General features: G+C 40.0%; 4 protein-coding genes and 1 long non-coding RNA gene across 15 annotated transcripts; 3 read left to right on the top strand and 2 right to left on the bottom strand.

Annotated features, from left to right (window-relative positions):
- Window positions 1–251: 251 nt before the first annotated feature.
- LOC135613099 (calcium-dependent protein kinase 2-like) lies at window positions 252–4,013 on the top strand. 2 transcript variants are annotated; one of them, XM_065110092.1, is made up of 8 exons: window positions 252–1,234; window positions 1,925–2,068; window positions 2,154–2,306; window positions 2,701–2,816; window positions 3,122–3,289; window positions 3,394–3,521; window positions 3,664–3,763; window positions 3,875–4,013. In XM_065110092.1, exons 1-8 carry the CDS (start codon window positions 559–561, stop codon window positions 3,965–3,967), a joined length of 1,578 nt encoding a protein of 525 aa, XP_064966164.1. In that variant the 5' UTR covers window positions 252–558; the 3' UTR covers window positions 3,968–4,013. The 2 variants fall into 2 exon arrangements, with proteins under 2 accessions (XP_064966164.1, XP_064966166.1); XM_065110094.1 differs by having other exon boundaries at window positions 1,925–2,154; window positions 2,195–2,306.
- Window positions 678–6,195, bottom strand: LOC135613100 (uncharacterized). Of its 7 annotated transcripts, none has more exons than XR_010487206.1 (5): window positions 6,054–6,195; window positions 5,860–5,950; window positions 1,716–5,121; window positions 934–1,352; window positions 678–851 (listed from the first exon to the last, which is right to left on the bottom strand). It is a non-coding gene; the product is annotated as an uncharacterized LOC135613100 (long non-coding RNA). The 7 variants fall into 7 exon arrangements; XR_010487208.1 differs by having other exon boundaries at window positions 934–1,879; window positions 1,970–5,121; XR_010487210.1 differs by having other exon boundaries at window positions 1,970–5,121.
- A 283-nt stretch (window positions 6,196–6,478) lies between these two features.
- Window positions 6,479–11,277, top strand: LOC135613098 (pentatricopeptide repeat-containing protein At1g80270, mitochondrial-like). Of its 2 annotated transcripts, none has more exons than XM_065110091.1 (3): window positions 6,479–6,674; window positions 8,644–9,031; window positions 9,621–11,277. In XM_065110091.1, the coding sequence occupies exons 1-3, from the start codon at window positions 6,637–6,639 to the stop codon at window positions 10,866–10,868; spliced, it is 1,674 nt and encodes a 557-aa protein (XP_064966163.1). In that variant the 5' UTR covers window positions 6,479–6,636; the 3' UTR covers window positions 10,869–11,277. The 2 variants fall into 2 exon arrangements, with proteins under 2 accessions (XP_064966163.1, XP_064966162.1); XM_065110090.1 differs by having other exon boundaries at window positions 6,480–6,674; window positions 8,431–9,031.
- Window positions 11,278–11,977: 700 nt separating this feature from the next.
- LOC103986241 (uncharacterized) lies at window positions 11,978–16,381 on the bottom strand. 2 transcript variants are annotated; one of them, XM_009404183.3, is made up of 6 exons: window positions 16,027–16,381; window positions 15,324–15,416; window positions 14,269–14,502; window positions 14,043–14,145; window positions 13,227–13,456; window positions 11,978–12,534 (listed from the first exon to the last, which is right to left on the bottom strand). In XM_009404183.3, the coding sequence occupies exons 1-6, from the start codon at window positions 16,338–16,340 to the stop codon at window positions 12,312–12,314; spliced, it is 1,197 nt and encodes a 398-aa protein (XP_009402458.2). In that variant the 5' UTR covers window positions 16,341–16,381; the 3' UTR covers window positions 11,978–12,311. The 2 variants fall into 2 exon arrangements, with proteins under 2 accessions (XP_009402458.2, XP_009402459.2); XM_009404184.3 differs by lacking the exon at window positions 15,324–15,416.
- Window positions 16,382–20,634: 4,253 nt separating this feature from the next.
- On the top strand, window positions 20,635–24,721 carry LOC135585621 (probable mediator of RNA polymerase II transcription subunit 26b). 2 transcript variants are annotated; one of them, XR_671791.3, is made up of 10 exons: window positions 20,635–21,877; window positions 22,091–22,159; window positions 22,249–22,331; window positions 22,712–22,764; window positions 22,848–22,966; window positions 23,072–23,099; window positions 23,197–23,651; window positions 23,736–23,826; window positions 23,927–24,142; window positions 24,408–24,721. XR_671791.3 is itself a non-coding variant. In XM_065110089.1 (9 exons), the coding sequence occupies exons 1-9, from the start codon at window positions 21,452–21,454 to the stop codon at window positions 24,049–24,051; spliced, it is 1,449 nt and encodes a 482-aa protein (XP_064966161.1). In that variant the 5' UTR covers window positions 20,635–21,451; the 3' UTR covers window positions 24,052–24,374. The 2 variants fall into 2 exon arrangements, 1 of the variants encoding a protein (XP_064966161.1); XM_065110089.1 differs by lacking the exon at window positions 24,408–24,721 and having other exon boundaries at window positions 23,927–24,374.
- The last annotated feature ends 430 nt before the right edge of the window (window positions 24,722–25,151 follow it).

Genomic DNA, 25,151 nt, shown 5'->3' with positions numbered 1-25,151 from the left:
CTGATACCGTTGGTCAAATCCTGATCACAGACGGATGAACACTCTCCAGGAAACATGTCGAGCTGTCGAGAAGACAGCCACGTCGAAGAGGGGGTCTTCGAAGGCTGCGGCAGTTGGTGTGAGTCGACTAATCTATCTTTTTGGGCCAGCTAATGGGAGAACAGGTCGTGTCGACCAATGATTGGATGCAGGGTTAGGACTTGGGGCACGACTGCGAAGGCTCAAAACGAGTGAGATCGCGTGGAACGCGAGGCCCATCAAGGGAGGCCCACGGCCCAACCAATCGACTGTCGATCCTAATGTAGGCGAGAGGGAGCAGTTGGGCTCCCGCCAATCTCTCTTCACCTCTACTCCGCGCCCAACGTCCCCTCCCCTGTCCAACTCATATCCGCCCCTCCTGAATCCCCTCTCACCGTCCGCATCCACAGCCTCTCACCGCCCCGCCCTCTCCTCCTCCCTTTCCCCACCGCACACATGCGACCTCCTCCTCTCCGTCCCTCGTAGCCCATCTCCCCATCTCCTCCTCCCTCCTCCACCGCCCCCTCCTCCTCATCCTCGATGGGGAACTGCTTCACCAAGAAGCCCGCCGACCCCGCCACGCCTACCGATGCCGACACCCCCGCCCACGCGCCGGACCCGAGCCCGGCCCCGGATGACGCCCCCGTCCAAACGGCACCCGTACCCACCGCCGCCTTCAGCCCGCCCCCTAAGCCGGCCGCTCCCATCGGCCCCGTGCTCGGCCGGCCCATGGAGGACGTCCGCGCCACTTACTCCCTCGGGAAGGAGCTGGGGCGCGGCCAGTTCGGCGTCACCCATCTTTGCACCCACAAGGCCACCGGGGACAAGTACGCCTGCAAGACCATCGCGAAGCGTAAGCTCGCCAACAAGGAGGACATCGAGGACGTCAGGAGGGAGGTCCAGATCATGTACCACCTGTCGGGGCAGCCCAACATCGTGGAGCTGAAGGGGGCTTTCGAGGACAAGCAGTCGGTGCACCTCGTCATGGAGCTGTGCGCGGGAGGGGAGCTGTTCGATCGCATCATCGCCAGGGGCCACTACACGGAGCGGGCGGCCGCGTCGCTGCTGAGGACGATCGTGCAGATCGTCCACACCTGCCATTCCATGGGGGTGATGCATAGGGACCTCAAGCCCGAGAACTTCCTCTTGCTGAACAAGGATGAGGATGCGCCGCTCAAGGCCACCGACTTTGGGCTCTCTGTTTTCTTCAAGCAAGGTTTAGTTCCTCTGTGCCCCTCCATTGATTCGATTCAGTTCTCTTTTCTTCTTCCTTCTTCTTCCCCTCCTCTTCCGCCTTTTTGTCCACCACATGTTCGACGAAACTGTGTTTGCTTCTACAAAGAACAAGGGAAGTCATTTGAAAGAAAGAAAACTGCATTTGAATGGTAAAGGAAGAAGAAGCACCGAAAAGCCTTCATTCTTATTCTATATATAAACAGGACATACATCCACCCCCTAAAAACTCAGCATTTACATGAGCATAAATCTCATTATTATGTCTTCTAACTTGCTTCGGCTTCAACTTTTTTCTTGCAACATATATATGATATGTGGTTCAAACAATGATACAAGAAAGCAAAGTTGCAATCTTTCTTCTACTAATATAAACCATCACCCAGGATGTATCTTTATGTAAAGTCTTCTTGATGATATTGATACCCAGAACACAGTGTGAAGGACATCTTAATGTTTCCTACCTGGAACTTGCAGTCACTAAATATTTCCTACTTGGGAAGATTCTCTTTTCCTTGCTTTGGTAGTATGTCATCTTCTCTCTCTTTTTTTTTGGTCTTTGGAGCAATTGTTTTCATGTTTTGGTTTTGCAGCATCTGATGCAATCCTGATTGCAATTCATCCACTTCTGGATCATCTAGCTATCAGCTAAATTAAGATCTCTCCTGAACAGGTGAGGTATTCAAAGACATAGTTGGCAGTGCATATTACATAGCACCTGAGGTCCTCAAGCGAAGATATGGGCCAGAAGCTGATATTTGGAGCATAGGAGTGATGCTTTACATTTTTCTCTGTGGAGTTCCTCCATTCTGGGCTGGTGCTTCTTCATCTATTCAAATAATTCTTGTTTGTGCTGCCAAAGTCATGAAACCAAAAAGTCAAACTAATATTTATTCTATCAGAGTCTGAGCAGGGGATCTTCAATACTATTCTAGGGGGGCAGATTGACTTTACAAGTGACCCATGGCCTAACATTTCACCTGGTGCTAAGGATCTTGTGAGAAAGATGCTGAACTTGGACCCCAGACAGAGGCTGACAGCATTTGAAGTTCTCAGTATGACCAATTTTCATGCAACTCAATGATATCTATTTTGTGATTCACTAGCAAACTAAGTTAGTTGTCTAAAAATCTTGGAGTCATAAATTACAATTAGAGAAAGAAGAGATAAAATAAAATTTTGCCTGTGTAATTTAGTCAAACATCTTGCCACCACCAGGTTGAGGCCTGGTTTGGCAGTCAAACATCTTCCTTGGTTTTTACATCCAGACAAGATCAAGGAATGCTTACATATTAAGACAAAAAAAACCCACATATAGTCTATTTTGAGAATCTTCCACCCTAAATACAAGCTCTTTCCATGTGTTTTGAACCAAGAATATCTTTACTATGCAAACACATAGGAAATCTCATGCAAACTGTCTTGTCTGATTATGGACTTACAATACAGACCATCCATGGATCAAGGAAGATGGAGAAGCACCTGACACACCACTTGACAATGCTGTCCTCAACAGGCTGAAACAATTTAGAGCAATGAACCAGTTTAAGAAAGCTGCCCTAAGGGTAAATTTCTTGTTTCCCCATTCACAGATTGTATTAACCCAATGTCTGCAAAATTCGCTATATGTTTGACTAGAATTATTTGGTGACATAATTCAAGGTTCACTAATGGAAAGCTTGGTGACTAAATTTGTGTCTAACAACATGAAAGAATGTCTACCTGGATATCCTACAATATACTTCTCACCGTTGATCCTCATGACTTGAAAGCTCTTCAGACTTCTTAGAGAGAGGAAAGAAAATAAGGCACTCAAACTGGCAAGGCCTGTAGTTGATACTATCAATGAGTTTGCTGTCAATATGTGCAGGTAATAGCAGGATGTTTATCAGAGGAAGAGATCAAAGGGCTGAAGGAAATGTTTAAGAATATGGACTCTGACAATAGTGGAACTATAACTCTCGAAGAACTAAAACAAGGTCTTTCCAAGCAAGGAACAAAGCTGTCGGAGTATGAAGTCAAACAGCTGATGGAAGCTGTGAGTTCTATATGCACCCAAAATTTTACTGACAAATTCAATCAATCAACCCAGATAGAAAGAATCTAATCGTTGTACCATCTAATCTAATACACTTAACACAGGCTGATGCAGATGGGAACGGAACTATCGACTATGAGGAATTTATTACAGCGACAATGCACATGAACAGAATGGATAGAGAAGAGCATCTATATACAGCATTTCAGTACTTTGATAAGGACAACAGCGGGTAGGTTTTGTGCAAAACAACAGCATAACACATTGATTTTATATAAAACAATATACAATGAAATAGTTTTAATGATGCATTGGATAATAAATTAGACACATTGGTGACCTAACTGAATACTAACACCTTTTTCTTTCTATAGTTATATCACAAAGGAAGAACTTGAGCAAGCTCTAAAAGAGAAAGGACTATACGACGGCAAGGAAATCAAGGATATAATTGCTGAAGCTGATGTTGACAATGTAAGTAGAAAGAGGCAATGCAGAATATTACTAGAACCTGTCTAGCCATCTAGTATATTAGTAGCAGTCTGGGAAAACACAATTCTGATCTAAATCACTGTCAACATGCAGGATGGAAGAATAAATTATGATGAGTTTGCAGCTATGATGAGAAAAGGGAACCCTGAGACAAATCCAAAGAAAAGAAGAGATGTGTTCTATTAATCTGAGAATGGAAAAGAGAAGTGAGAGGACCAGTGTTGTTTGAACTTGTCAATGTACCCAATACTTGATATGGTGGAGAAATCATACACGATGAGCAGAAGCTTTCTTTTTCTTTTCTTTGAGGGGTATCGAGAAGAGCACAAGAGAATCATGGAAAAAGGGAGAGAGAAAGCACTGAGAAGCTATCTAGTGAACCTATTCATAAGTCTCATGTACAAATCTTGCTTGTGGGGATATGAGGTAGGTGGAGAATAGATCATCTCAATGGCAACTGACGGTGTAAACGTTTCTGAACTTCATGACAGAGTTGGACAATCTTATGTCAACTAATGCCTGTAATACATTTTAGCGATACCGACTGATTCAAAGAAATTGCCACAGCAGATAGGTTCCAAAGACCTTCCAGCATCTCCAGACGGATCTTCTAGGAAAAGCTCAAAGTCTCTTGATCATGGACGATATGAACTTGCAACTTTCTCATTGTTTTCATGCTTAGTTTGAACAATATGGAGATTACTTTCCAACATGGAGAAAAAATTTTGAAGCTTTGTAATATTCTTTTGCAACCATACCGGATAACTTCTTTTGAGGGAATATTTGAGGGGAAAAAATGCTCACCTATGGTTCATAATTGAGTTCCATGTTCTTATAGTCTTGCCATATGTCGATCATCAGTCAGCATTCTAAGTACTATCATGTAAATATTGTTTTTAAGGGGTAAAGTGAACTAGATTGAATAGCTGTTCTCAACTTTATAAATCCATGTCGAGAATAATCATTCTTCCTCCCTAAACTAGAAGGTTAAAATCCTTTCCCATCTATAAATCTTGTTCTATTACTGCCAAGCTATTATTTCTTAGCAAAGAACACAGCCAGATCTATCAGAGAACTTAAAAAGAATTTCTATTCATGAATCTCATATTCTCTAACTGCAGAGAAACTAATGCTTGGCACATTAGTTATATAGATGCACCTGAAAGAAACTACCTGCTCAGCAGATAACCATGTATTCTTGCATTTAAGTAAAGAACCAACATATCGGCAAACGAGAAGAATGTTGGCAAAAGAGATGCTAGAACATGAAGTTAAGCCATGAAGTTGTGCATATTTTGCCGAAGGTGGACACAATTGTATTTGATGTCCTTCACCCTGTACTGTCAGACCAACAAATTCAAGAGGATTGAGAAGCACAGATAATTTCAATGGGCATAAATTAATGATATATAAAGAACAGACATGCCAATAAAAAGAAAGGTTGGGAAACCAATAACAAGTGCACTATCTATAACATCAGCAAGTAATTATTTCCTGTCAGATGTTAACTTCTGTGGGACCTTTGATACCTACATAACATTAATTAATGAACAAATATGGTTGGCAATGTATTTATAAATCTTGAGATGAGTGAAGGGATAAGCAAGAGGCTCTGGATCAACTAACAAGGTACAGACTATCAAACATACCCAGTGAGGCTGGACCTTTAATCTAGAACAATTTTCTAAAAAGAAATCCCCCATAATATGTTTCTCTTTTCATGGGTATGCAATGTCTAATCATTTTGTGCACCTCACATTTCCAAGTAACATATAATTTCCATCGACAATCATGCATATTTCATACTATAGTTGTCCTCACTTATCACTAATAACTGGATTCAATCAATATCATGTTATACAACACAAAATAATGAGTTACCAAAGCATAGAACATTGGTAAAAAAAGTTCAATTTCTTTAAACAATTAATAATAAGGCAAACTAGATCGAATCATAAACGTTGTCCTGGTGAAGCTGTCTATTTATTGACACTCAACTCTCTGTGGACTTCACCCGATAAACATATTACTCATTCTCTTCCAAACAAACCACTCGTGGCACAGAGAAGAAGCATTACCAGAGTAGAGACATAAACTAATCTTCTATTTTAGATCGCCTTCTCCCTCGGAGGTAAAAGAGCCCTTCTTCCAAACCCAGGCATGCAGAAACTAGCAATGATCGGCAAAATCAAGTAACCAGTCCTCTATTAGCAAACAGGTAAAATTTCACTGCCTGGATGACCTAGGTAAGAAACAGGGCCGGTTGTATTACCTGCAACGCGGAATCAGCGCATCCTTGCGATGAGAAATTTGCTGAACTTCCCGTAGGGTTAGGGATGTTGGAGAAGCCACCACCGTTCCATCCAGGCGGAAGAGGTCTACCCATCACTCCATAGTGTTGCGGGCGCTCCCAAAATGACGACGATCCCTAAATCGACAGTCCTCAAAAGGATTAAATCGGATACGTGGCGGTGATCTATTGGCGTAAACCGCTGTTTGCTGCCTGTAACAACCAGGAAGGCTCACTCCGAAATGGCGGAAGAGTGGGACCCATCATGTGCTATGTAATATGCGGCGGTTACGTGTATATGGCGTCATTTTTCAATGTATATGACGTCATTTATGCGGCCCAAATAGGTCCGTTGACATTTTGGAGCCCAACCCAAAATTAAGCTGCTGTAACGAGTGCTCTGTGCCATCCTGAGGTCAGTAGGGTTTAGGGTTTCACGGGCGGCTAACGTCGCTTCCTCGCTCCGTGTCTAATTCTTGAGCTCCGTTGAGCGCTAGAGAGTTCTTGGTCTTTCCCCTACTACGTTCGATTCTCTTGTATTTGCGGAATCGGCAGAGGAATCGTCATGTTGGGGCTCCGAAGAGCTGCTGCCAGCTCCACGAGGTGAGCGTTGCGGATATTCTCTCGTTTCTCGAATTCATCCTGAGATATCCAGGGGAAGAACTAATCTGCTTCTTCTTTCTGATACTGCGGGCTTCTATTTGCCCTGTTGTCATTATCATCTAAAGTTTCAAGTGATGGTTTGTGAGGAAGTTTGTTGATTGCTTTATGCTAGCATTTGTGTTGCGTATCAAAAAATCGTGCTTTGAGCAACTGTTCTTTTGAAATATTTCGTCTTTATACTTGTCATTTATGTTTGAGGTTGCATCTTGTTTGATCTCAAGGCGATAAGCCTTTGAAGAAAGAAGAAATAGCCTGATAGGGAATATGCTGACATCAGTCTTGACCTGCCGACTGGCCTGCCAACTCACTGCCACCCGGATGCTAACCCCTTTTCCCAGTGGTGGACGGCATGGCAGCAACCTTCTGCTCCCGGTAGACCACTGTTGTTACACTGAGGCCGTCGACTGACGAGTCAGCTCGGCTTGATTCAGTGCCAAAAGTGCAGGTCCTTCCTGGAGAGCTTACATGGAGAACTGTTGTGGAGAGTTGGCGTGAGGCGTGGGCGTAGAGAGCCACTGTGGAGAGCTGGCCTGCGGGGAGCTGGCGCGAGGTGCCAACGTAAAGAGCTGGCATGGAGAACTGTTGTGGGAGGTTGGCGTGAGGCATGGGTGTAGAGAGGCGCTATGGAGAGCTGGCTGGCCTACGGGGAGCTGGCGTGAGGCGTCGACGTAGAGAGCTGGCGTGAAGAGCTTCTTGCCTGTGGGGGGAGTGAATTGGCCTGGGAGGACGAACCACCTTACCCGTGGGAGAGTCATCTTGCAGTGCCTCCTTTGTCGCACCGGGGATCCTATACAATAGGTAAGCGTTGGGGGATGTCCTAATGTGACCCCCCCAATGCTTAAGTCAAAGGGGTAGGGGAGGAGAGAGTTAGCAGTATTCAGGAAAGTATGGTGCTTACTTTCCTGTCCTTGTTTGGTCCAGGACTTGGTTTTTATACCTGGGCGCTTAGCGGCGAGGACGGGGATTGGTGAGGGTCCCCCCTACCTTGCTCGCCAAGGACTCTTAATGGAGGCAGCTTATCGGCATGTCGTCCCGAGGCTAGCGCCGATGCTAGGTGATCGGGATGGCATTCCCTGTCTGGCCTTTTAGCCATTTTGAGTTAGACAGGGAGTGCTCCCTCCTTCAGTTGTCCGGAAGGAGGGTGTGGGGGAAGCGAACCATGCCGTCGGCCATTAATATATGGCCCTTTCTTCAGCCGTGGTGTTAGTGAGGAGTGAGTCTTGCGAACTCTCTTAGGAAAGCTGGGACAGGCAGGGATCGTAGGCTGCTTTTGCTTAGGTGGCCTCCTAAGCCCAGGTGGCGGGATGAGTTGGTAATGTTGGTACTTTACCTATCATTTTGTGGTTATCGTAGTTATTGCTATAGTTTCTTGATAATTATTCCATTCGTTCTTATGTTTGTGCAGTAATAAGTGCTCATAATTTGGCCAATATTTATAAAATAAGGTATTTATTACTAATCTTTGTTTGTAGAACTGGTAGAGTGATAATGCTAAGTTTCTCGTGATTCATGCAAACTTGATAAAAATCTGAGGTGATGTATTTATCTGGGTTGCAAGAAAGAACAGATAATAAATGTCTCACCGAATCCTTGAGCTAGACTAGGATTGAAGACTAACTTTATGAGCAACAATTGAAAATTCAATATTAATTTGAGGTGTTATTGATCTTTTGATCAATTTCTATGCTAATGTCAGGGTTCAGAATTGCAGCATTTTGTTAGCTCGAGCATGTTGTGCTGACTCAGTACTGTCAAGAAATTACTTGGCGCATGAAGAAGGGCATGATGACAAAAGTTTTAGCATATCTGGGACTTCCATAATTTCTAAGTTGTATTCCAGTGAATGTTTGTATCATACAAGTCATACAAAGTCTTTCCTATGGTGTCGAAACCTTTCTTCTCATGCTAGGGCGAGATCGGGCCAGAAGGCTGATGATCTAGAAGATGGGTTTTCTGATCTAGATGTACCGCCAGAAGATGATGCAATGGTAGGACCTAAGGAAAAAGAGGACGACGAGGAGTTGATGTCTGAAGGAGAGATGTCTGAAGAGGAGACGAACAATGCTGCTGCTGATGCACTTAGTTTGTTGGACAGTGAAACAGATTTGTCTGTTGAAAAGAAAACACAGAGGAGGGTTGAATCACAACTTTCCAAAATCATAATAGAAAATCCACGATACTCGCTTAATGGCACACTTGATAAGTGGGTCAAAGAAGGGAATCCTCTAGGACAAGGAGAAATCTCACTTGTACTGCTGAATCTTAGGAAGCACCGGCTCTATGGAAAGGCTCTACAGGTGACTTTTTTTTATCTAAGTAGATTTTCCATCAGTGTAAATTTGTAATGTTTATGATTTTTGTTGTTGACCTTATTGACTATGATATTACTTGGTTAGATAAATTATCATGCCCTGCTTTTTCTAAGTGCATGAAACTGCTAAGTGATAGCATGTGAGCAAGTCACATGGGTGAATGAATGTCCTAAAGATGTATAGATTGAAACTGAGGAGGATTTTTTTTTTGTTCAGACTAAGTTGATAACCATGGCCTTTGTCTTCAAACGACAAGAACATTATCTTTCAATTTGGACCAGTCTATTTTGCCTTCCTGTACTTTTACATATTTATTTGATTTTAACCTCTCGTTATTTTGTTGATATATCAATATTTCTTTAAGATCTCAAGGGAGATAATAAGAGCACTTATATCTGCATGCTTGTGTATGAATTTGTAGCAAACAGACAAAAGATTATGTCCATAACATTTTCTTTGTTCAGTGCCATTAAATGCTTCTTTGGTAAGGAATAAATGCTATTTAAGTAGTCACCTTTTTTGGGTATTTGGATGCTAGTAACCTAGTACAATGAACTTTTGTGATCTTTTGCAGTTTGTTGAGTGGCTTGAAGCAACTAACCGTGTTGAATTTCTTGAGCGTGACTATGCTACCCATTTGGATTTGGTCGCTAAAGTACTTGGTATTCAAAAGGCTGAAAAATACATAGAGGAAATTCCAAAATCCCTCAGAGGCGAGGTGGTGTACAGAACTCTCCTATATCATTGTGTTTCTGCTACCAATGTAAAGAAAGCAGAAGATGTTTTTAATAGAATTAAGGCTCTTGGCGTCCCCATTTCGGCATTTGCTTGCAACCAACTGCTGCTGCTTTATAAGTGGGTAGATCAGAAGAAGATTGCTGATGTCCTCGTGATGATGGAAAAGGAGAATGTGAAACCAAATCTCATCACGTACAGGCTATTGATAGACACAAAAGGTCGTGCATATGATATATCAGGCATGGAGCAAATTTTGGACACAATGAAGGCTGAAGGCGTGGAGCCCGATTTGCTGACTCGTGCTATGGTTGCAAGGCACTATGTATTTGCAGGCCTGAATGAGAAAGCAGAAGCGACCTTAAGGGAGATGGAAGGTGATGACATCAAGGAGAACCGTGCTCCTTGCAGGGATCTTCTTCCTCTTTATGCTGCTCTTGGTAAAGCAGATGATGTGGAAAGAATTTGGAATATTTGCATGTCTAACCCACGTCTAGGTGAGTGTTTAGCTGCAATAGAGGCTTGGGGCAAGCTTGGACAGGTAGAAAATGCAGAGGAAGTCTTTGAAAACATGCTCAAGATATGGAAGAAGCTCTCAACAAAATACTACAACGCATTGCTGAAGGTTTATGCAGATAATAAGCTTCTATCTAAGGGAAAGGAATTGGCAAAGCGGATGTCAGACGATGGCTGCTACATTGGTCCTGTGACTTGGGATGGACTCATTAAGCTGTACGTGAAGGCTGGGGAATTGGAGAAAGCTGACTCCATATTGCTCAAAGCATCCAAACAGAATGAGTCTAGACCCCTCTATGGCTCATATATGTCGGTGTTAGAAAGGTACTCTGCAAGGGGAGACATCCATAATGCTGAGAAGATCTTTCAGCAGCTGAGGCAGATTGGATATGTTGTGAAATCGAGGCCGTATCAATTATTACTCCAGACCTACATAAATGCGAAATCTCCAGCATATGGGTTCAGGGAAAGGATGAAAGCTGATAACATATCTCCTAACAGGGCTATGGCAATACAACTCACAACTGCTGATGCATTCAGGAAGACTCGGATTTCAGAATTGCTTGATTGAGTTGAGAAATTTCTGATGCAAGTGAGACTAATGAAAAAGAAACTTCTCATCCCTTTTTATATTAGTGCAGGCTTTGCACAAAGAAAACAAATTGGAGATCACCAGCCCTATTATTGAACTGCTTCTGATGATGGTTTGCCAATGGAAGGATCGAGAATGCTCTAGTAGAAAGCTGAGCTCTTTTGGTTCCAGAATGAACTATTTTCCTAGCATGTCATTTTACTTAAGATTGCTGTAGTTTAGATGTTGGAATTTGATATGCAAAATCTATGCAATATCTCTAGCTTCAGTATGTTCTGCTGCTACTTTGTTATACAGCTATGGATACATCTTAGCTACTTGATTGTCATTATATAGCTTTTTACTTGAATGTTAAAGTGAAATATGTTAGTGATGCCATTTCCTTGAACAGGTTGCCATTTGAACACGGTTTTTGCCCTGACTCAATCTTATTATTAAATCTCAATATGCTTATGGCATATGCTAATGTTAAAGAGAATGTGGAAGTGTGCACAGGTTAAGAGGTGAAAATGGAATTCACTGTAAGGATTTTACTATCGACGATCAAAATCTTAACCAGTCAAGCTAGTAGACATTTACCAGATGGGTGAAGCTGTGGTGGTTTATAGGGCTTAATTTGAATGTGAAAATTGCTACTTGCTCTTGATTGTATTGTCATGGAAAAGCTTCTACTGCAGGACCTGTTGCTTCAGTAGGTAGAAATATCTTCTGTAACCTGTAGTGCACCAGCTGCTGGGATTTTGAGAAGGGATTGAGAACTTGGTGGATTTGCAAGTTGGATCAAGTGGAGAATTGAGAGAGACAGAGAGAGAGAGAGAAAGCATCAGTGCTTGTGTGGTTTGTGGTTAAGTTAGGATTGACTTCAACACGATTGCTTCATCGCAGCTCCAAGTACTTGTCAAGTAAGATTTCAAATATCCATGTACTTATATAATCTATAATTATCCTTGCATTTGTTCTTAGTGATACCAAGCGGTACAAGTCAGTATCCAACAAGGTGTTGAAATCAGTATCAGAGAGAGACATCTTTTAACTCTGGTCCCAAGATCTACCTCCACTTGATCAAACAAAAACCACAAAACAAAGGATTCATGGTAGATCTGTGACACACAGATATCTTTAACTTTGTTGCCAAGATCTACCTTCACTTGCTCAAACAAAAACCACAAAACTGAGGATTCATGGTATCAATTTGTTTTACAAGTTACCATAGAAAGAATATAACAAAAAAACTATCCTGTAAACAAACTGTATCAGCATGTACAGAACACAACAATTACTAATCTTTGTAAAGAAAGAAAGCAATTGGGAACCCCAAATTGTCAGCTGAAAGATCTGGAACTGCCATACCCTTCTTGCTTCTCGTTGGATCGCAAAAAAAGTCGTGAGAATGGAATGCAAGATTTCCTGAATGAAACAATGTTAGCTTTCCTCGCCATCTATGGTATAAACAGGTATTTGCCAGTTCTTTGTATTCTTCTTCGGGTCATCTGTGAGGCTGAGATCATTCTCATTTTCCTTGTATGTCTTGACAAAGGTTCTAGCTCCTGCCCATATCAATCTTTCCAGCATAAAAAGCTGATAATTGTTATCGACCAATGGGTCCAAAATGTCACTAAAGTTTGATGAGTACGCCAATCTGTAGCTGCGATGTTCAAATCATAATAAGCAAACATCAAATCGAGCTTTAATATCCGACTAGTAATTTACTGGCTATTACGCAAGGGGTTGACAGAATGAATAGATGAACAAAATGATATTATTCATTTAAGGAGTAAAAGTAGCGACCGCCAGAATAAATTAAGCTGGCATGTAATCATTTAAAGAGATCGACCAGTTCCAGACCAATATTGGCCAAGTCCAACAGGTTCTTGTCAAGTAATGACCTATCATAATGATACAAATTGGTGGGTGCAGATGTTGTGTCCGATCTCCATTTAACATGGAACAATTTTTTAAAGAAGGAAATGTTTTATAAACAATTGTCTAGAATCTCAACCATAGAGGATTGAGTACAAGCAGCAAGAAGCTGCAGATTAGGGAAGTCAACTACTAAAATGTAAGTCAACACTTAAACAGGAACTTCTTAGGTGAAAGAGACTTTTTCAAGGTATATCAGAGAGTAGATGAAAAATTAAGTCTCAGATACCAAGATTTCAGCACTTCAATATTTGAGTTCAAAGGCAGAATATAAATCATATTTGAAGATTTCAAGTCTAGATCGATAGATATAGTTATGTCTATAGGCATGTAGTGCATGAGCATAAACTTCAATCAATAGATGTAGTAATCGAGGAATTATAAGCAGCCAAAACGTGGTTAACGTTGTAAGCATACCTAGAAGAGAGTGGTGAAAAGAAGCCAGGTGATCTCTCGTTTGAAGCAATATATAGTGTCCGTCCTGGTGGGATCCATTTTGCAATCCTCCGCTGAATGAATTCAGGGCGAGTATCTCGATCAAGATGGGGATGAAGGCTCCGCTCAACTCCAAATCGGTCTTTTCTGGTCTTTATTATATCCCCTCGGCGCACATGAATAGCATCATAATCACCAAGTATATTTTTAATCTGTCAAAGCACTTTTCTTTAAGACCACTAAAGAATCATGAAAACTAATGCTTTTTCAATACAGTCTGAACACTTAAAACTAAGGATGGAAAAATTACAAAAGGCTTTCCCTTCTATGCAAAAGTATAATGCAGAACCACTAGGCAAAAAGACTGAAATGTGTATGAGCACAAGTTTACGATCTTTCCCATTTGCTGGAAGCCTGGAATTATCTACAACTTCTCTAATTTTCTAACTAATTATATGCATAAAAAATCATTTTCTTGTTAATTCATATCTTCCAGTGATTTTGACATGCATCATTTGTCTGCAATCGCATAACTCATGCCATGCTCTGAGGTCACAGCTCTGTTCTGGCAATTCACATGCAAACCAAGCAAACAATTTAACAGGAGAACCATTCATTACTAATTATAGAAACAACAGACACTAGAAAAGAAAATGCATTTTCCATGAAAAAGCATTACTTAGATCATCAGATAGTTGCCAATAAATGATGATTATATTTGTCAAAGAATTTAAAGTTTCAGAGTGATCTAGTCAAGCATACCATATTCAAGTGAAATGCACTTTGAAGAACCAATACCTTATCTGCGGCATCTCTGAGTCTTCTGGCAGCCATCATTGGAAGAAAAGAATGTGGCAGCAAAACAGAGCTGTGATTAGTTCGTTCCTTGCACTCCATAAACCTGGATGTTTATCATGATCAAGACTAGCGCTTGAGGTTTCAAAGATCACCTAGCAAAGTTGTGCATCATTTAACCATGCTGACATCTTGGAAAATAAGCAGAATTTCATGAGTGGATGATTACCATGAAAGAGGACTTGCAGTGCGGTTAATTAGTAACACATTAAAGTACTGGCTATTTTCCTTGAGATCAACCCTACTAACTCCTTCCACATGTGCCACTCCCTTGCTTCCTAATTTCACACCTGCTGACACTATACGAGACCACATCTTTGAATTGTCCAAAATCACTGTCACCTTACTTGAAATGAGGCTCAGATCATATAGAGAGTCCATAGCACATGAACTTGCTGCCCACCTAAAAACATGAAAAAGGAAATCACAACTTTTTCCAAAATTCTATTCACAATAAGTTACAGTTACATGGGCTTAGAGCTATGTCATCCACAATCATTGAGAACTGCTGTTAAAAATAAGTGACCTTTGTTTAGATGGATGGTCAGGAGATACATATCACAAATTGAAAAAAAAAGAACAAAGACTAATAATTCCAACAGGAAATCAAACATGCTTTATTTAAGACATTCTAAAAACAAGGGTCGAGGGTCAAAGATTAGAACAGCAAAGCTCCAACTAAATAACCACAAAACAAGGATTTAAATGGGAGAAGATGGTCAGTTACACATTAAAAGAAAGGGTGCAAAGTCGCATAAATGAGCATATAAGCATGTTTTTATCCTCTTTATTTATGATACACTACAAGGTGATACATACAAAGTTCTTGCAGAAAGCCTATGGCATTTGCAATATGGCCGGGAAATAGCCAACTGAGTGATCATATAACTATGTCGAGAGGACAAGTTTAATTCTCGCAAAGCTTGTTGTGCTTTCTGCACCTTTACTGGAAGGTTTATGGACTATCTTCATAAAATCAACTAAGAAAAAACGTAAGATGACAGATGGAAATGTGTAAATAACCATTCGAAATAAGGAGAATCTCACAACAAAGAGCTGTCCTAAAACGTGAGAAATGGCAAAGCACCAAGTTGAATGAGTGGCAACCACCAAAATGTATGAGATTCAGGCTTATGCGAATGAAAAAACTTCCTAACTCAAAATCATGAAGAAATTATTTTTTGTTCTGTATTCAGATGCAAAAGGGGAACCAAGTGACCGCACATCTCATCTGCACTTGCATTCCTGGGCTGGTACAGGATGCCCTTCTTGTTATGTATTGGATTGATGCACATTCTAGATGGCATTACGAACACTCTGCAGGGAAGATGCAAAAAAAATGTTAGACGGATTTCAAATCTCACATAATTACCAGGTCTCATGTTTCTACTATATGATAAAAAGAGGGTCGGTGCAGGAGGCTCCTGCCAATGCAGACTACACAGAGGTGGCAAAGGTACCGGGCACCAAATCTTAGCATGAAGTGTCTACTACATAATATAGAAACATAGAATAATAAGAGGGCTATTCAGCGCAAATATTTCTAGAGTAAATCATGAGAAGCACTTGACATACCTACCAAGAAGGCACCAAATCTTAGCATGAAGTTTCTACTACATAATATAAAACATAGAATAATAAGAGGGCTATTCAGCGCAAATATTTCTAGAGAAAATCATGAGAAGCACTTGACATACCTACCAAGAAGAAATCTTTATTGAATTCAACAACACTCAATCACCCTAATTTAAAAGGAGAAAAAGAGAGGCTCGCTAAACTCTTCAAAGAATCATCAACTTAAACATCAAGAAAGATGTGAACTAACTTTACCGAAAGATGAACTCCGAAACAAGTTTCTGTGGCCAAATCAGACAGAGGCAATTGAAAATAGCAATTACAAAAAAGGAAAGAGGCAATCGAATTGCACCTGTGGAGGAAGAGGGCTTCTTCGAGGGCGCATCTCAGGCTGGACTCCTGATGGCCCAACCCGGCGCAGGAATCGCAGTGCTTCCCGGGGCAATCGATGCGGTTCCCCCAGTACAAGTACTTCCGCTCCAACCCGGTCGGTCCCTCCTCGTCCGCCGCACGCGGCGACGCGATGGAGAAGAACAGGGAGGCAGGGACCGCGGAGTAGAACGCGACCCAGAGGAGTGCGAGGGCAGCGGCGGAGATGGCGAACAGGAGGGGTACGATGAGGGATCTCGGCTTCTCTTTGCCCCTGGGGAACCGTGAGATCGCCATGGGAGAGGGAGGTCGGATCTCTCTCTCTCTTTCTTCCGCAGTCCCCCATATGGACTGCGTTATAGTGCCAATTTTCCATATATATCCTTTTGAAATAAATGGTATTACTATTTACTCCTCGAAAATTTTAAGTTTAAATATATTTTATAAAATCTAAAAACATATATACATATTAAGATATTATAAATCTTGTAATGATTCTTATATTTATTGATCAAAGATAAAGGATTCAAACACTCAATTTATTTTGGAAAATACTACCAACTAAAGATTTTGTAAGATTAATGAAAGATAGTTTACATTTGTATATATTATTTTTTATGAAAATTAGTTTAAAAAATATTATAATTATTTTATATGTTTTATATGAATGTTAGTTGAAGGAATGAATCTTAATACATTTGAAGTTCTATAAATATTGTTATAATAGAAATCGATGACTTTTGAGCTAGTTCGATACGATTTGGGTTCATATACACACGAGTGATGAAGTGCCCGCTAAGGTATCTCCGAAGCTCTTCCGATGATCAAAGTGGATCTATTTATGTGTCTCGTGATGATCTGTATGAAGATTGGAATCGGATGATTTTTTGATCTGATCAAAAGATAGCTTCTTGTATGAAATAGAAAGGAAGATAATATCCCATAAAATATTTCTTAATGATGACGATAATTATACTAATAATAAAATCATAAGTTTTGATTATTTAAGATCGAATACATGCATCTTTTAATGTTAAGTATAGCATTTGAAGGCATACATCCCAACTGAAATATAGTGCTTGAAGCATCAAAATATAAATGTGGGAGTTGATGGGTTGGATTAATTTGACAAAATGAAAGTTGCATATTGATTTTAGATTATTAGGAGTTGGGCTTCCATGGGCTCCTACACAATGTAATATGGGTGAGAAATTTGTTATATTATAAATGTGAAAGGTATAAAAGCAATTAAGTTAATAAATGCAATATTAAAAGAAAGATTATTAATATAAAGTGAATCTAAATATTTAGCTCACTTATTGAACAAATTCACATAGTTTTAATGCTAATTGTCACTATCGATCTGATAGCATTAACTTCGTTGAGATTAAACTATTAGCTAAAAATATTTAAACTCAAGAAATAAATTTATCAAGCTCTTATACGTCGATCTACATTCTGATCCATTTTCAATGTAGATCTAAATTGAGATGTTATAGTTATAATTGTTTTACGTAAATACATTACTAAATGTATTCTATGGATAAAGAAATATAAAGAGTTAAATATTTTAAAAAGAAAATAAAGGATATTGTTGAAATTATTAATTTAATTTTTTCTTGAGAAGTTAATTATAGTCCCTTCTCTTTATCAAAACAATAAGATTAATAGATCAATCCATCTAAAGTCTTGCTTTTATTACTTGTTAAGATTATGACTCATTTTCAATCGTCACTCTTTTTTTCAAGAATATCATATGTAAAATTGAGTTAAGTGTCAAATCTATAAATTTGAATATTATAGAACTACGTTAAGGACATACTCGACGTAACTCTGGTTTAGTCATCAAAAGATTTAGATGACTCAATAAGTATCAAGTTCTTTTGAGGATAATTTTATATTATAACAAGGGGTTACGTAGGAAGATATGATGTGATATGTTGTATCATGTCTCTAATTTATAGTTTTTTATAGTGTGATAGAGAGGTATGAAGAATTAAATTATAATTAGAAGAGTCGAAGGTATAATTATAAATCTACGGCTCATCAAGTTGTGAGGAACACTATTGAATCCAAAAATTATAAATTTATTTTAAATTCTAATCGTTCACGCCGATATTTATCTACCGGAAGTCGAAGTGTCAATCACGTATTATTGAATTGATATTCTCGTGTATACGAGAAGATCATATATCGTTAATATGTCGACATCCCGATAGTGTGTCATTTTAAAAACTTTATTTAGTAACATAATAAAAAATAAAAAAAAATCATAAGAATATTTAATCATACGTTTATGTCAGTGTGCGTGTGAATTACATAATCATATATTCAGGTGAGGTGAGAGGATGACACGCATCCCTATCGGTGGTTTGCAGAGATGTCATCCTCTTCTGTTCCCTCTTCTTTATTGCAGAGCTGCTAACACAGCAATGGCTGCCGGACAGCAGAACCAAAGCTGAGCCCATCTCCCTCTCCCACAGCACATAATGGCATGTCCCATTCTCAGTCCTTTTTTAGTTCCGTCCATCTGGAGAAGATGAATCAAATGTGATACACGCTGCAAGGAGCAGCTGCATGAGGTCAATCTCCCTCTTCCATAGCACATAACGACATGTCCCATTTTTCTCAGTCCTTTTTGTGCTCCAGCTGGAGAAGATGAATCAAACGTGATACTACTGGCTGCAAGGAGCAGTTGCATGAGGTCTCGAAAGGAGACAAGTCAAATCAATGGAAGCTTCGTGGCTTAAATGAGGGTGTGAAGTGGTGTGAGAGTCAGAGAAGAATGCCAGGTTTTGGACCACCATGTTTCCAATGTGAATATATGTATCTCATCCCCATCTTAAGAGAGAGAAAATATAGAGACTGCTCTCCACCTGTTTCTTCGGTACCATTTTCTTACATGTATTGCGATAGGAAGATTTTGATCTGTTTTGGGACACTCGTTCATCAAAATATGCATGTAAGTTTATTGGGTGATGTTCGATAAGAAAAATCACAGTTAAGTGCTCACACGATTTCGACGATAAAACTATACGAAGATGATAAAACTATACGAATCGAATCTTAGACCTTTTATGGAATGATTATTTTTATAAAAAAAATAAAATAGATGACTTTTGGTGGAGCATCGATAATTTACCAATTAAGTATTTATTCATCAACTCATCCATCGTATCTTTTGTATATCTTTGACTAACCTTATTATTGGAAGACGATAGACTACGAATGTCACAAGAGTATCACGTGACTATGATAATTATTTAATAAAATTTTGCTTGAACTTATTACTTATCTTTTCGACTAATATGTTTTCTTATGCGGAGAACTTTATTGGACTTTAGAGAATTACAATATGTATGTTATCTTGATATCGCATGAAAGTAATATTAGTTAAGTCCGAATCATATGATACTAATCAAAATAATTATACATATGGTAATTAATCAAAAAGTAAAAAAATATAGTTGATATTATATATAATAATAATAATAACAATAAAAACAATGTGAAAAGAGAAAAAAAATAAAAATAAAATTCGAGAATAATATTATGACACTTCTTGGAAACCTAAATCTTTAAGTTGTCGAAGGCAGTGTTAAAATATAAAAAAGAGCCACATCCCCATAAAAGGCACCGAAAGTAGAATATGACATTTGGCCATGAAATGCAATAGATTCCAACACCACCAAACCAAAGTAGACACAGAATATACTTTATTTTATCTCCCACTTTTCTTCATTCATTTATTCATCTTCTTTCGATAAACTTCATATTTTTCAAATAAATTTTAATTTATAGTGGTGAAATTCTTGAATCGAAAATAAAATATCACTCGATGATCCGAGAAGGACGAGCATGCTACATCCTCACTTGGTTACATGGTATGGACCTTCTTCGACCCTTTTTGTTATCGTTTGTTCATTCAATCGGTCATCCACGAGAAAAAAAATGATGTTAGAACCACCATCTCTTCACGAAAACTTAATAAGGAAGGTCAATTCATCCGACGTGATGTTTAATCTCATCCACAGTCTTTAGAAATATTTTCGTGATTTAGATCAACATGATAAAAAGTTATTGATCCGAATAAAAAAATTCTATCCAATATATATATTTCAATTCAATTTTTTTTAATATTAATAAAATAAAAACATAGAGTTCGTATAAAATTAGTTCTCGGATATTATTCGCTAAGATCCCAACGATACTCGGATCAATTTAAAACGATGAAAATAAACACTTTATGAAAAAAAAAGCATAATAGAATATTTGTAATTCAAAATATATGTTTGCTAGAATTCGAGTTGACACATATTATTAACCTAATTTGATTATATTTACCTAATTAAACCTTAATTTTATGTGGATGTTTTTATAGAATTGAAAATAGTTATCGAGATTCATTCGACATTTAAGTTAGAATTAATCGGTATAAAATAAAATAAAATATTAACCTCCTAAGGTTTTAATGATATATAATACATATTTAAAAAGATTTATCCAATTAGATATTAAGATTAATTTTTTTTAATAATAATATAAAATATAGATTATTCCACCCAAAATGATCCTTTTGACTAAAGCACGACAAATCCCAACACCTCTTCTGACCCGCCATTTGTTAGACTGTCTCGCCACATTGTCGGCACACCCGCACGCCAAGTGGATGAAAGAGTAGATGCGATCATCACGCTCCAAATTTTCTCTCTCTGCATTTTATGCTTCCACCTCTTCTCTCCACTTTTGCTTTCGACTCTCGGGTGCTGTAGAGACATCTCTCCTTCTTAATGTTTTACTTGGAGAACTGAGGTAAAAACTTGGTTTTTAGGAGTGCGGCGAGAGTTTGGCTGAGAGAGGAGAGGGGAAAACTTGACAGTGTGGGTGAGTGATCGAGCTAGCTTCATGTTGTCTTACTGGATTTGGCGGTTCTAGTTTTGTCGCGAGGGGTAGAGATGTTCCGGATAAGCGCGTGGGGTTGAAGACGATGTCGTCCTACGACTAGAAATAGTACCGAAGTTGATCGATTCTGCCCCCCGGCCTCATCTGTTCTGAGAAGTTTTGGAGTTTCGTGGAAAAAAGATCTGTTTTTTGGGGATAATCCATCGAAAACGCCGTTGATCGGCGAAAAAAAATCGATCTTGAGTCGTCTACCAACCGCGAACCTCATGGTCGTGACGCTGTCGTCCTACGACTAGGAATAGGACCCCCTCGGCCTCATCTGCTCTGAGAAATTTCGGATTTTCACGGAAAAAAAATCTGATTTTTGGGGATAATCCATCGAAAACGCCGTCGATCGGCGAAAAAAAATTGATCTTGGGTCGTCTCCCGACCGTGAACCGCCTGATCGTGACGGATTTGGCCTCGGACTGCTGGGGTCGTTCTTCGCAGGAGCAACGGCCGCCGCCATGGCGAGCTTGCCCGGTTCGGTTGACTACTGGAGGAAGTTCTTCCGGAGCGCCGACTCTGATATATTCGGAGTGATGGAGCACGCGATCGTCGTCGCGGCGTCGGATTACCCCGAGGAGTTCAGGAGCAGAAGGGATGGGCTCGTGGAGAAGTTCTTCGCTGCGCTGCTGCCACGGTGCCTCGGCTGCGACCGCGTCGACCCGCGAGGGGCAGAGGTAGAGGAGGGGCGTGGCAGCGTGAGGAGGGTCGGGGAGAAGGAGAACAAGGTGGACAGCAGCAACGACGGGCCCGAGTCGTCTACGAGGGTGGTGAGCAATTACACGTACGACGAGGCGGAGGCGCTCACCGAAGAGATCGAAGAGGAAGGTCAAATCGTCGAAGAGGTGCTGAGTATAAAGGAGATCCTCGCCAACCACCATGAGGAGGTCTGTTCGTGCCATCGTCTTCCTCTCACATACTCACCTTTGCCTTGATTTAGCAATGCATTCAGAACATGAATTCTTCTCTGTTTTGCCTACATTTCTTTGGTTCAATTTGGATATCTAGTTGTAGCTCATGCAGATGTATATTGATGTAGTCAATTTGGATTGTTTAGTTGATTGAGCTGTCTGTCTTGACTTGCTGATACTGCTTTGCAGTCTGATAATGTCCTGTTCGAGTTGTTGAGGCGGCTGCAACTGATGGAACTTTCTGTCGATGTTCTGAAGGTGTTGTATTCTGATACAACATTCCTCTCTAAAGTTATTTCTTTACATTGTTGATTTTTCTTTTGTTGTTGTTTACGTTCGGATCTCAGGTGACCGAGATTGGAAGGGCTGTGAATGGCCTGCGCAAACACAACTCACAGCAAATTCGCCACCTAGTTCGCGCTCTGATCGAGTGAGTTTCTTTTGCTATATTACAAATTATGGATGGTGGCAAAGCAAACGACAACTTCGGTAGAATTTAGCACACTGACTTTGTTCTCATGGACTGGTGCAAATTTAAGATGCCATTGTTGCTCGCGGGGTTTAGATCGAGTACATGATTGCACTTCGGACTGGATGTGATTAGATGTTTGCATGTCCTTTTGTTTTGCACTTTAATCAGTCTTCATGCCACCGCTTTCCGTAGTTTATACGACATTTGGTCATAACAATGTCAAACTTAGGCTAACACAGAGATTTGACATTCTGTTTTCGCATGCGTAAAATGTTATTATCATTTAATAAATTCATCGTAACTGTTTATGATTGCTTTGGTTTATATTTGGATTGCAGTGGTTGGAAGGTTTTGGTTGATGAATGGGTCAGTGCTACCAGTGCCATTGCTGGTATACTATATGTTTGTCTTGTGTCTGGCATCACTCTGCCATATACGATCTCTTATAGATGATTACGAACTTATGGTTTACAGATAACTCTCCGGACTCTGTAAATCCTTCTATGGTGGATGATGAGGAAGGGCTTCCTTCTCCCCCATTAGATGAGGGAGCTCTATTTACTGCTCAGACAACTTCCATCCGACTCTCGGAGGTAAAAGATAAGATAAATTTTCGGCATTTCCCTTTATTCGTTGCCAGTGGTCGGGACACTGATCTTGTTTAGTTTCATGTGTCTATTGGCTCTCGGTTCGCAAAGTTCTTTGATGGAATGGATGATGATGGAAGTGAGTAGTGGGGCTTCGCTGGTTATTGTCTGGTTTTTCTTTCTTATGGAGATAACCAGATTATTAATATCATCCTCCTGCTGCCAATTTGCTGCAGATTTCAGAAATAATTGGGAGTTCGATAAGAAGCGGCAGAATAGGCGAAGGCCTACGGGCAATTGTGAAACGGTAAGAATACAACAACCTATCCAACAATTAGATATTGTAGAAGAGGAAAATGTAGAGATGAGGAGGCAAGAAGCACAGCGATCCATTTTGCCAGAAGAGAATATAAGGAGGCAAGAATCACAACAGTTAGCTATATCAGAAGAGAAGCTACACAATAATAGACAAGAACTCGAAACGAGGCAGTCAAAGCCACACAATATCTCTATAGAGCAAGCAAAGTCCCAAAGCATCATGAGCAAACAAAGCAAGCCTGTGATTGCTGAATCCGGGCCTGGCAGACCAGTAAAGTATACCTCTGAGCAGAATGTATGCAGTAAGGTGAAACCTGGACCACGACAAGATACTGCTACACTTCGAAGGAAGCCACCAATGATTCCACAAAATGTAAGCTTTGCCGAATGTACAAAAACATGCATTGTGATAGGTTAAAAAGAGCTTAGATCTCTAAACCTTTTCCATGTCATGTAGGAACCGATGTACTTTGAGGAGGCCTCGGTCAGGGCTAAGCTGGAATTCGCAAAGCGAAAGCTTCATGAAGGTTACCGACAAGCAGAAAATGGTTTGTGTTAATTTATAAGCTTCAATGTATTACATAAATTTATTTTATATAAGAAAGAAATCACAGCTCTGATGGGTGACTTGTGCTTTATATGATGCAGCCAAGAAGCAGCGGACGATACAAGTTATGGAGTTGCATGATATTCCGAAGCAGGCACACAACAGTAGGCAGCCTATTCTGAAATCCAAAAATCACTTTAGAAATTGGGCAAATGGGTGGCACTAGTTCTGTTAATTATCCAACCAGGTTGCAAAATTGCACCTCCGGACCTTCCTTTTTCTTTCGGTGGAAGATCTTCGACTTGCCGTGGAAAATTGTATGTACAATCTGAACTCAATTTCAAAGACTAAACCCAGAAATTTTCCATGCAGATACCTAAGACATCTCAATCTCGTGCCACCATAAGGAGTCCAAGAAGAGTCCCATGGTGGATTGTTAAATAGAACTAGTTGTACATTTCTGGTTCATCTTAGATAAATTGCTGAAAAACAATATACAGAACCTGACTAACTATCTATTTCTGAATGCATTGATTGGTTCTTGCATTACATGGACAGTTATGTTAAATGTCGATCTTTCAGGGTTGCTTTGGAACAAGATGCTAAGCTTTGTAGTTCAATCCAGTCTTCTCTTACTGCATCAGTCTGGGATCGACGAAGACATCGTTACATATCATATTGTTTCTTGTTACTGACCCCTCAATGCAACTATGAAGCTAAACATAATTACTTTGTGATTGCTTTTGGTTTTGGCCAATCTCGTTCCATAGTTTTTGCTCATTGCATGCTTGGGAAGAACAATCATGCCATAAAAGCTCTACCTAGAGTCAATGTAAACTATGTTGTAATCAATCTAGCATGCAAAAATACACACTGCAGGTGGCTCTGCTTCTCATCGTCTTTCTCTTCTTATCAGAACTTTTGTGACAGAATAGTCAACTTTTACCATTCCATCTGAGATGTTTGGTTGAAAGATATATCATTGCATGCTTGAAAAGAACAATCATGTCATGAAAGCTCTACTTAAGAGTCAATGTAAACTATGTTGTAGTCAATCTAGCATGCAAAAATACACACTGCAAGCAGCTCTGCGTCTCATTGTCTCTGTTCTTATCAGAACTTGTGACAAAACAGTCAACTTTTACCATTCCATCCGAGATGTTTGGTTGAAGATCTATCATTTCACCTACTAGTTTAGATATGAAATGAAATTGAACCTTTAGATGTGGAGTATGACCATGGATTTGTGGCCTTGGCCCCACCTGCCTCCCTGCCATGTCTCCTTGCAACTCTCACCTTCGCTTTGCTATCTGCAGCCCCCTTTCT

Source organism: Musa acuminata, chromosome BXJ2-5, assembly GCF_036884655.1.
Source record: "Musa acuminata AAA Group cultivar baxijiao chromosome BXJ2-5, Cavendish_Baxijiao_AAA, whole genome shotgun sequence".
Lineage (NCBI taxonomy): Eukaryota > Viridiplantae > Streptophyta > Magnoliopsida > Zingiberales > Musaceae > Musa > Musa acuminata.
This window is presented reverse-complemented; position numbering and strand designations above follow the sequence as displayed.

Excerpts from the sequence above, each read along its gene's own strand:
- LOC135613099 (XM_065110094.1), top strand. The coding sequence starts at position 559 with ATGGGGAACTGCTTCACCAAGAAGCCCGCCGACCCCGCCACGCCTACC. Across the intron at positions 2,817-3,121 it reads TTAAGAAAGCTGCCCTAAGG|GTAATAGCAGGATGTTTATC; the intron begins GTAAATTTCTTG and ends CAATATGTGCAG. Across the intron at positions 3,290-3,393 it reads TCAAACAGCTGATGGAAGCT|GCTGATGCAGATGGGAACGG; the intron begins GTGAGTTCTATA and ends CACTTAACACAG.
- LOC135613098 (XM_065110090.1), top strand. The coding sequence starts at position 6,637 with ATGTTGGGGCTCCGAAGAGCTGCTGCCAGCTCCACGAG. Across the intron at positions 6,675-8,430 it reads GCTGCTGCCAGCTCCACGAG|GGTTCAGAATTGCAGCATTT; the intron begins GTGAGCGTTGCG and ends TGCTAATGTCAG. Across the intron at positions 9,032-9,620 it reads TCTATGGAAAGGCTCTACAG|TTTGTTGAGTGGCTTGAAGC; the intron begins GTGACTTTTTTT and ends GATCTTTTGCAG.
- LOC103986241 (XM_009404183.3), bottom strand. The coding sequence starts at position 16,340 with ATGGCGATCTCACGGTTCCCCAGGGGCAAAGAGAAGCCGAGATCCCTC. Across the intron at positions 14,146-14,268 it reads ACTGCAAGTCCTCTTTCATG|GTTTATGGAGTGCAAGGAAC; the intron begins GTAATCATCCAC and ends ATAAACATCCAG. Across the intron at positions 12,535-13,226 it reads TTTTCACCACTCTCTTCTAG|CTACAGATTGGCGTACTCAT; the intron begins GTATGCTTACAA and ends TGAACATCGCAG.
- LOC135585621 (XM_065110089.1), top strand. The coding sequence starts at position 21,452 with ATGGCGAGCTTGCCCGGTTCGGTTGACTACTGGAGGAAGTTCTTCCGG. Across the intron at positions 22,332-22,711 it reads CTAGTTCGCGCTCTGATCGA|TGGTTGGAAGGTTTTGGTTG; the intron begins GTGAGTTTCTTT and ends TTTGGATTGCAG. Across the intron at positions 23,652-23,735 it reads CACCAATGATTCCACAAAAT|GAACCGATGTACTTTGAGGA; the intron begins GTAAGCTTTGCC and ends CATGTCATGTAG.